At 37.4% G+C, this 11,231-nt stretch overlaps 1 protein-coding gene across 4 annotated transcripts in view; it reads left to right on the forward strand.

Annotated features, from left to right (window-relative positions):
• CSNK1D (casein kinase 1 delta) overlaps positions 1-10,253 on the forward strand; it is a 32,196-nt gene extending 21,943 nt beyond the window's left edge. For 2 of the 4 annotated variants that reach the window (XM_026654572.2, XM_026654574.2), the window contains exons 8-9: positions 6,163-6,227; positions 8,055-10,253. In XM_026654572.2, coding sequence (XP_026510357.1) covers positions 6,163-6,195 — 33 coding nt within the window. In that variant the 3' untranslated portion in view covers positions 6,196-6,227; positions 8,055-10,253. The remainder of the gene's footprint in view (positions 1-6,162; positions 6,228-8,054) is intronic. The other 2 variants (XM_026654575.2, XM_026654573.2) reach the window with 1 other exon arrangement.
• The last annotated feature ends 978 nt before the right edge of the window (positions 10,254-11,231 follow it).

Consider the following 11,231-nt stretch of genomic DNA (forward strand, 5'->3'; position numbering starts at 1 on the left):
TAGAAATAGTTGAGTTTATAAAATCTTTGGACTGTTTTTTGTGTTCCTCCACTTGTAAAACCAAACTCTCTTAATATCATTACTCCCACAGATCTCAGAGTAAGAGGGAAATATATTTTTAAAGCCTCTTTTAAAATTACCTTAAATTCTTCACACACAGAAATTTTATGACTTTTAAAGTCTGATATGTCAGGACCCATCCAGGTTTTAGAAACAAGTCCTGTTTATCTGTTTTGAAATCTGAGAATGGTCTCCATTTTTAGCTCTGAAGGGCAAGTTACTGAACTTTGACCTGATCACTGACCTGTCTCCTGGTCCCTTTAGTTTAAAGCAGGGGAGGGTTGGAGTTGTACAGTTGGGGAGAGGGAGGAGGTGCTTTTTCAGCAGATTGGGAGGAAAGAAAGCAGCTATTTTGAGAAGTCTTAAATTTGGATTTGTATAAATCCTAGCTGAGATAGTGAGCATAATGTAAGTGAGGTGGTTATAGCTGGACATTAAATACAGCTTATCATATAGCTTTCACTGCCCCATATGTGGTGATTTTATTATGTTCAGAGATTTGGCAAAGTATACTTAATATTGTTAAATCCCTTGGAGGTCCTCAGATGAAAAGATGATTGTCTTTTCTAGCCCAATAGGCATTATTTCAGTATTTACTCGGTGTTTAACTCTCAGATTTGATAGAATTTGAGATTGTCTTTGTAACAGTCGACATAAAAGCAAGTCATTAGTGGGGAAAAATTGCAGTAAGTGGTGTTTTATTCTTATTCCCTTCCATGTCTGAGTGTATCTTGCTTGTAATGAAGGAATAAAACTCCTGATGGTAAAGTTTCAGAGTGTTCTTAATCCTGGTGTGGTTAGTAATTCATTCCAGTTCTTTAGGTGGCTGTAGTTATGGAATGTTTGGCTCAAATTCGTGCATTGCATTTTTCTAAAGCATTTCTGTATTAAAGTACAAGGAGTATAGTAACATAATCCTGTTACATCTAGAGTTTTATAAATATAAGGCCCTATTCTTTCCAAATGGATCCATGTAGATATTGGGACTTGCCAGCCTGGATACATGAATCCCTTTGCAGTTTTGGAACCAAAGGGAGTATAGAAAAGAATAATCTATTTTCATACCATGGTAGCTAGCCAAGGATTTCAAACTTTGTTTAAAAGTCCTGTGGTTTTTCAGTCTATAAACGTATTTACTTTAGTGCATAGTTTAAAATATTTCAGGTCTCCGTTAAACTTCAAACATATTTAGCATTTATTGAATTTCACTGATCTCAGAGACTTCCAAAATGTTTTCAGGTATTTCAGATTTGAATCACACTTTTGTAATGTAATATAGATGACACTACAAGAATAGTTAGGGAAAATGTTTAATATCAATTTCTAATATAAATATATATCATATACAATATTTGAGAATGTGAATATCTTGAACCATCCAGATTTGTTGTCAGTTTCCTCATTGATAATTCCAGACACAAGATGTTCTTCAAAGCATGTGTTTAAGATTATCTTATATATGATTAAGGAATCCTGCCTTTTAAATTGCTGATTGTTCCACTTTTGACACTGAAAAATTGGATTCAGGTTGGTGGTGATAGCTCCAAAATAAAGCAGGAAGTGTTAAGGGTTCTCATTTGCACTGACACTACAGAAATAAGTTTCAGAATTTTTTATTTGAATAGTGAATCATGTCTTAGTTTAGGGGAATTTTTGTTTTCTAACTGTTACAATCCAACCAGACCAAAACAGATTTTTTCCACATTTAACTTTAAAGGTGCTGAATCCTTTTTATAGAAGATAAAATAAACTTGATTGGGTATTTGGGATCTTTTTGATCAGGAAAATGTCCCATGTCTCACCTCAGTCAAGGGTTCTCCAGGATGATGTTGCCAGTTACTTTTTAGGGTTTTTTTAGCTGTAAGAGATGAAAATACCTGGATATCTGGAACACCTAGGTATGTGTTCTTCAAGTAGTCTGTACACATCCCCACTCCTGGGATGCACCAATGGTGCTGCCTGGACCAAAGTAACCTTCTAGTAGCAGTGCTTGTCAGAGTGCTCTCACACACATCCTGCCCCTCCTCTCGCTGCTACACATATTTGGAGTGAATGGCTATAAAAGGGGGCTTGTCCTGCCAACCACCTCAGTTCTTTCCAACCCTGATAGCAGACAAAACAGGAATCTGGCCATCTCCCCCAACCTGCATTTGATGGAACAGATCATTCCCAGTGCTGTCTTTAGTTTATTATGTAGCAATTTTAATTTCTTTCTTTTGCTGAGGATTTCACAGGGGCTCAGATCCCCCAGTTCCCAACTGTAGAACCGAAGACCACAAAGTTGGGGTTCAAGAGATGTGCCTTTTGCCCTGCTATCTTTCCTATTTCAGATGCACATGTGAATTGTTTGGCCTTCTTGGAGGAAGGTCATTCACTATCTTAATCCTCTATATGCAGCAGACTGACCACCAGGGCTAGCAAAAAGTTTCAGCATCAACTCCAAGCATTGCTACTGGAGGAAGCATTAGCAGCTAAACTTTCTGGCTCCAAGTCAAGGGATCCACAAGTGTTGGAGACCCGATTCCCTTCTGACAAATGATGGGTCCAGAAAACCCAACAGTTCTCTGGTGCAGGTGTCTATCTTCTTAACTGGAGCCAGTCCTAAGGTGCCAGTCAATGTGAATCCACTTCATTGGATCATACTGTGGAGAAATCCCTAGCCTCACAGGTGTCAGACTCTGCTGAAAGAGCCAGACTACGAGAGCATACCGTTAAGGATCTTGTTCCTTACAACAAAATCCAAAATTGTTCCATCAAGGTGGAAGCCAGAGGCAAATCAAATGGTGATATAGAGGACCAAGGTTGTAATATAGAGCCATACCCTGCCCCTGATCCAGGGCCAACAGTTAGCTTGAAAATTAATCAGAAGCTTAATAAAACATATTGCTTCCTTCAAACTGTAGGTTATTGCAAGCTGCATGATTCAGTAGCCATCTTTTTGTTCTGTGTTTATTCACTAGTATTTCTAGTTCTTCCTGTTTATTCCCCATACCTCTTGAATTAGTATAAAGACATCTAAGATAATGATTTGATCTTGTCTCTCCTTTATCCTTCCTATAATTGACCATGCTTCCCCCCCTCTCCCCCGATTCCAACCCTTTTCCCAGGTGTCCATGTTTGTGATTTACTTGTAGGCTTTTATCTCCTGTCCCCATTAAAACTAGTTTAAAGTCCTTCTCACTAGGTTAGCCAGTCTGTATCCAAAGACACTCTTCCCCTTCCTTGATAAGTGGACCTCATCTCCACTCAGCTGTCCTTCCTGGTACAGTAACCTGTGGTCAAGGAAGCCGAACCCCTATGTATAGAGGAGTATTAAAATACCCCTAAATCCTTAATGAAAAAAAACAGAGCACTCTCTATGGCTTGCCTTAGACATACTCTCATATTAGAAATCTGTAGATCTGCCATTTGGCATCTTGATCAGTTGCTCAGTTGGTAAGACAGTACTGCAATCCTTAACCAGGCATTCTCATCCGACCATGCAGAGGGAGGAGCACTACTTGCCAAATTCCCAAGAGTGGGAATATACCAAAAAGGTACTCTTAAGAAGAAACGAAAGCTACTCACCTGTAACCAGGGTTCTTACAGATGACCTCTGCACATTCACACTCCCAGCCCACCTTCCCTTCTTGGTTGGAATGCTGATTTCAACTACATCAATCTGGGCAAAATTATGGAAAAGCTGCTACAGGTTTCCATTAATAAAGAATTGAAAGAAGGCAATATAATGCTAATCAACATGGTTTTATGGAAAATACATCTTGTCAAGCAAATTTTATTTCATTCTTTGAGATGTTTGGATGATAAAAGTAACTGGATAGATGTAATATACTTAAAATTTTGTAAGGCATTTGATTTAGTACTACATGGCATTCTGATTAAATAACTAGCCCTATACAACAACAATGAAGCACATGTTAAATGGATTAAGACCTGGCTAACTGACAGTTCTTCAAAAAGTAGCTGTCAGTCAGGAATCATTAAATAGAGATGTTTCTAGTAGAGTTCTGCAGGGATCAGTTCTAGGCCCACTGCTATTCAGCATGTAAGTTAATGATCCGGAAGTAAATATAAAATCACTGTTGATAATTTTCAGATGGCACCTGTCCAATTTATTTGAATATTAACATTTGATAGACATGCCTGGTCTGTAAAATATGTGTTTATAGAGATTTCACTCAATTCAATGAAATCACTTGACACAACATATTATAGGCACTGCAAAGATGTTCAATGTGTAATATGGTAACACCCTGTTAAATAGAAAGCTCTGACAATATTCCTATGTATTAGCTTTTGTTTAAAGAGACAACTCTTGTAATGATTGTTTGATATTTACATGGCAATTTTATTAATTGTAAACTAATTAATAAAAACTTCCTCAAATAATATTTTAAAGCATTTTGGAAGAATTGCAGATAGCACAAATGTTGGCAGAATGTGGTGAGGACAGGGCAGTCATACATAGTTATCTGGATCGCGTGGAAAGTTGGGCCCATTCCAACAAAATTAGCCAAATGCAATGTCATATATCTGGGCAGAAAGAATGCAGTCCATACCTAAAGAACAGGGGACTGTATCCTGGAAAGTCGTGACCCTGAAAAAGGATTTAAGGGTCATAGTGGAGTTCAGTATGAGCTGGCAAAAAGTCCTAACGTAGTCCTTAGATTTATAAACAAAGGAGTAGGAATTAGGAGTTGGGATGTGTGTTTACCTATGTATATGGCATTGATGAGAGTGATACTGGAATACTTTGTCCCATTTTGGTGTTCACATTTCAAAAGGAGAGGATGCAGACAAAAGCCTCAAATGATTTGAGGGATGGAAAAAATGCCTTACAGTGAGAGAGATGGAGCTCAGTCTGTTTAGCTTATCAAAAAGTTCAAGAGGTGACTTGATCACTATGTATACAAGTTCCTTCATGGGGAGAAAATACTTGCTACGAAAGGACTCTTAAATCTATAAGAGAAAGGCATGAGAAGAACCAGTGACTGGAAGTTAAAGCCAGACAAATTCAAATTAGAAATAAGGCACAATATTTTAACAGTGAGGATTATGAACTACTGGAACAAACTACAAAAGAATATGGTGGATTCTTTTAATGTCTTGAAATCCAAGACTGGATTCCTTTCTGGAGGATATGCTCTAGTTAAACACAAGTTAATGGGCTGCACAGAGGTAACTGGAAGAAATGGCCTGTGTGAAGCAGGATATCGTACTAGATGAACTAATGGTCTCTTCTGGCGTTAAAATTAATCTATGAACTTTGGATCTGAGAAGGTGGTGGAAGTACCTGAGGCAGTCAGAATGCCATCCTACCTTTTATAGCTACACCCTTTGAGTCTTAAGAGTAGTGATGGAAGGATAGTGGGTGCATGAGCGCTCCCATGGGCACTGCTGCTAAAATTTCCAGTCCAGACTGTACAATCGGGCACATCTCAGGCGAGTGAATGTGCAGAGGTTGTCTTGAACTCCAGTAACAGGTGAGTAACCTTTGCTTCTCTTCATACAGGGCTCAATTCTGTAAGACTGTTTCAATGGAACTTCTCACGTGCTTAAGTGCTTTGCTGGATGCAGAGTGCATAGCACCTTGCAGGATCTAGCTCTTGCACAACTCCTATTTATGTTAATAGTAGACTGAGAATTTCTCTCTGTAGTTGGGAGGAAAAGGTTTAGAATACTTAAGAATAATGGAATAAGTCTCTTTGACAAAGGAGAATGTTTTTAAATCAATGGCCAGCACTGGCAATGAACAGTCTGTGTTATTACCACTTTATTGGACTAAAACAGAGGCTGGAACAAAAATGCACTCCCAAAATACAGTTCACTTCCTAATGAGAGAACCTTTATTCATATGTTAATCTTTATAGGGATCATTTTCTACATAGCTCCTCAAACCCTCAGCTTTCAGCTTTCTTTGAGGAAGAATGTTTTTGTTCCTTTTAAAATAGCTATTTGTACAAGTCTTGTAGCAATCTGAAATTAAAGTCTTTGGAAAGTATATGTAGGTTCAACTGCAAATTTAGGTTGGATTTTGTAGTCAACTTTATATATTTGGACAGTAGAACTGTTACAAATTGCTGTCTTTTCCCCCCACCTCAGAATAGCATTCCCTTCGAACATCATGGCAAGTAGCTGCTCGTCTCCTCGTTGGAAGGCAGCACTGGGTGAGTCCCTTCTTGTTAGACCCAAATCTTTTTGGATGGGGTGGGATTAAATCCTGTGGAAACATCAGATTTGGCTCTTCCTCCTCACATTAACTCTTACAATTGTACGCTTTATCTCTGTGCCCTACGCTCAGATGTCAGGTACTTGACATGGCATTAGGATTCCTTCTGACTGTAAAAGTAAACATCCTTCCAAGAGCTGAAGTATTTACTACTATTCTTCCTAAATTCTTTAGCAGAATTAATTAAAATTGGTGATTTGGGAAGCCCCTATGGCTATTAAGGCATTGCTAATAAAATAAGCAGACCAGCAACTCTAAACCAAGTCTATCCTAGAACCACTAGTCACACCATAATTATGCTCACAATCTCAGACATCCATTCTAAACTAGATCTTTTAAAATTATGAAAACAGATTACTTGTTCTGAACTTGTCATGGAGAACAAAATTAACTAATTCAAGTAAGGCTTTATCTTGGCATGAGTGGAACAAGTTATTAAAGTAGCCTTCATTTTTCTATATTTTTAAATTCTCTTCCATCCCTTATGAGCTGCCAGAGATTAAAAACATTTTCAGATGAACTTCTCTTTAGTGTAGCTGAAACATGAGCACCTTGAATATAGGCAGACTTGAACTTGGACACTCAAAATCCTTTGCCAGTGGATAGTGAAATAATTTCCGCCTTTGTGCGCAGTTTTCTAGTATTTAAGCCAATTGTGTTTTAGCAATAGAAACATTTGTGGGTCAAAATCTGTACCTCACTGTTGAAGGATACTGACTCTTAAATTATTTTAGAAGCTGCTTCTTTGCTTTGCTATATATTAAAAAGGCAATCCTATTTTTCTGTTCCTTGTTAAATTCTGTAGTTCTTTCCACTGCTTTACTTTCTCTATAAAGCTCCAGCTTGCACTAATCCTACATCTGCAGTTGGTGTAGCATCCTTCTCTTCCTCTTTTTTTATTTAATTTTCTCCAGTTGTTCTGTGTACTTGGCTGACTCCAGAAGCTTCTTCTTTCTTAAATTGTTGTTGTAATATTCAAAACTGTCTGCAAATGATGGTTTACTTCTTTAGAGACCCAATCATTAGGGCTTACTCAAGCAAAGCGTCCATTGAAGTCCAATACAAATCTTGCATGAGTTACGACAGCAGGAAACCAGCTGGATCAAGATCTTGTCTGTTGTGCTTGACCTTTATGTGCCAAAAATGTGGTAGCTACTTAAGACTCTGCTTCTCTATCTTGGAGTGATATTGCTACTTTGACATTTGTAACTTCTTAAATTAAATGTACTGATGTGTGATGCCTTTAACTTTCTGTGGGCAGAATGTTACTTAAGACAAACTCAAGTTAAGTAAATAATATTGTGAAATGTGTTTAATATGGCATCACCAGTAAAAAGCCAGAGCTCTATTTTTTTTAAACATATTTTTAACTTTATGCTTCGATATGGGTTTCTTCAGCCTTGAATCACCATCAGTTTTATTTTGAGAGCTCAGCAGTTTAATCTGGTTTTGTTCTTTTTTTGCATGCATGTTTTTGCTCTGATTTGTTTGTTCTTCAAACTCTGTTTTTTCTGAAGAGGTGCATTTCCTGTGTTAACCTTAATACAGAAGGAAAATGCAGATAACGTGATGTGGCTACAGGTAGGTATGACATAGCCTGTGTAGTCCATTGGATTATAGATTCTAGAAAGATCATTTTTTCTTTTAACAGGGTTTTTATGCCCAGATGTTTTGCAACAAGTGGCTGAAACAATTTTGGTAGCACCATCTACGTGCTAGTTAAAATGACTTGTGCTGATGTTATCTTGTTCTTTGGCTCTGATAGATTCCTGCTCGTGTGACTACCAGTGTTCTCCAGTCTGCTGTGCACCGATGAAAATAATTTTGCCATAGAGGGCAGATAATGCATGGCTGATCGCCTATGTTACCAATGGCTTTACTAGCAAAAATACCCCAACCTAGAGCAGAAACATTACAACTGGAGCTCTCCATGCCACTTACAAAGAGATACTTGCAGGAACATGGACAGACTCCAACAGGTGCCATTAAAAGAGGCTCTTGCCAGAAACCCAATGACCTTAAGTGAACTCTGTAGTAACAGGGCTGGAAAAGGAAGAGATGGTTTACAGAGTTAACCGCCTGTTGTTGAATAGCCATTTCAGTTCTCCCTCCACAAGTGGCAGACTTTACCCCTTTTTATTATTCTACTGTAACTATAAATCTTTTACCTGGTTGGTTTAAGAAAATTTTATATCATTTTGCTAAGATTATTGGCTTAATTCTGTGTAAAGAATTCTGTCTTGCTTTTGTCTGATTTAAAAATGTCAAATATGAACAATCCTGAGTTAAAGACAATGACTTGAAATTTCTTGTAAAATTTAGTCTGGCAGGGAATATGTAAATTAATTAAAACCATCTGATTTTATTTAAACTGTTTACTTTTTTTTTGTATGGTCCCATTTGGGATGTGGGGTGGGGGAGTTCTCCTGAAAGTTTTTTAATAATATGCATTAGTTTTATTACTTTGCTTCTTCCACATTTTAAATGGAACTCTCCATGAAACACAGAAACATTTTTGAATTTTTACTCTTCTCTAATACAGTCAGAGAAAACAAAAGATACTGGACAGAAGTGTCTGGGCTCTTTAGAGATGGTGATATTGATAGATAACTTATTCCTAAAGAATGTGAAGAATAAAGAGGGAGAAGGGCTCTGATATTTGAGGAATTTGTTGGAGTTTAGAGATGGTAAGCATGGCATGTGTTTCTCCTTCATTTGAGAAGGAGGATTGTGTATAAAACACTCTTCCTTGGTAAGATCTAGTTTTCTACATTGTGAGATTGGCTGGTTTGAAGACAGTTGCAAGTGGAACAAGAATTACTGCCATTGCAGACTGAGTGAATTTGTGTACATTTGCTTCAGCATCCACATACATAAAAACAAGTAATTCTGGTCTGCTGTGTATTACCAAGACTCAAAAAGGAATTATAAACAAAATATTCCTGCTGTGAAATCCTGAGAACTGATTCTCAGGCGTGAATTACATTCGTGATATAATACAAGTTGTATATTTCTGGGATTGCTATTCTTTACCTGGAGTTAAATGACTTGTTCATATGCCTCGAATGTCCAAAATAAAAAGTGCTCTTGGCAGATGTCCCTATTAAGGAATATGGAAGGATCTTTACATTGTTTCTAACTTAAAACATTTTCATAAAGTAATGCTAAATATTTTATCCTTGCAGGAACTAGAAAAGTAGAATTATTAGTCATATTCAAGCAAAGTAATGTCAATTTCCCTCTTGAAAATGAAAGTGCAATACATAAGTGTTATTAGAAAGATTCCATCCTATTTGGAAACATAGGCTAAAAACAAATCCATTAATGTTTTCCTTGTGCCTCAAACTTTGTTACGATAGTTTTTATTGTTCCAGAGTTTTGCAAATTCCTTTTCTATCCAAAATCCATGGACTAAATCTGTCAGTCATTTTTCTTGAGATATTTCAGAATGCTAACTAATTGCTTGTGCTTGCTCTAGATCTCATTGGGGGAAACCTGTGTTTTGGGGGAGTGCAATGGAAAGGTTTAAAAGTTTGGTCCATGGATAATTTTGCATAACAGAATCCCTTACTCAGTTACTGTAGATTTCAGGACTTAAAGCATGTGCACTACCATTTGTACAGTTCTACATTTCACTGTGCTTTCTTTGTAAATATGTGTGGTTAATGATGTAACGTTAGAGAGACTTACAAAGGTAGCCTTTTTTTCCTTCCTCTGTATCCAGAACCTTACATTGCTGTACTGTACTTAAAAGCTGACTGATGCAAATTTCTAGAATTGTACTTGGTTGTGGGCTGTTCTTGGCCTTTCACAATAGTTGTATCCTATCACCTGTAAAAATTAGTTACAATGTCTGTATAAACCTGTGTATTGGTAACCAATATCTCGGAACACCTCATTTGTACTATCACTGTATTTGTGTACTTTACCAATTGTGTAAATAATAAATTCATAATGACTTCTACTTTTTTCTTAGTGAAATTTGTCTTTTTAATGGATTCTCAGCACATACACAGGCAAATTCCATACTACTGAGGACATGCAGAAATCGAGGTAATACCAAAATGTTAGCAAGAAGATTGTGGTGTGTACTCCACATTGGAGTACTCTGGCCTAAATTTAGACTAACCATACATTGGGGGAGAACACAAAAGGCCCTCACTCCTGTGCAGGGATTAGTCACAGTCACATTTAGTCCTTCACAAATGCTGAGCATTGAAAACTAGTGCCTACAATGATATCTTTCTTAAAGGTAGGGAGGGGGCAAGGACAGTGTGATGGCAATCTTCCCTGCACTGACCAGCAAAATTGGGTTGGCATGTCTAGGGGAAAGTATATATTGAAAGTGACACATGCTCCCAGAAGTGTGGTGACTGCCTCAGCCAGCTCTGGGGGAAGGGACTTCTGCCCCAATCTAGTCTTCTCCTACTGCAAGTGTTGATTGAAAAGCCATGATTCAGCTATGGGTTTTTGTAGGTTTAGAGGGCTATGTCAGCTTATACCAACTAAGGACCTAGCCCAGAGTATATAACACTTAGTGCCTGATCCAATGAAGATGATGGGGAAAAGAGTAACAAACCAATAACTGCACGTAGCCCATGAGACAATAAGGACCTAACCGTATAGTAGTAGCCCATTTCTTCTCATTGAAATGAATGCCTTTTTTCCCTAATGGTAAAGTATTATTTATTTACTATAAATATAGTAAACTAATATAGTTTGCTTCAGTTTACAGTCTTATAAAGAGAAGCTTTTTCCAAGTGTTCAGTATTCTTTGTTCTTTTATCAAGTATAACCGTGTATTGATATGAAGCTTGGGAAAACAATTGTTGAGCTGTAAGACTTATAACTGAGTGGTAGGAGCTGTAGGTGAAAAGATGGAGGATGTTTTTCATATAACTAGTAATAATAATAGCTAGCTCTTATAGAGAGCTTTTCAGCA

This window comes from Terrapene carolina, unplaced genomic scaffold, assembly GCF_002925995.2.
Source record: "Terrapene carolina triunguis isolate 2854851 unplaced genomic scaffold, T_m_triunguis-2.0 Scaffold192, whole genome shotgun sequence".
Classification (NCBI taxonomy): Eukaryota; Metazoa; Chordata; order Testudines; family Emydidae; genus Terrapene; species Terrapene triunguis.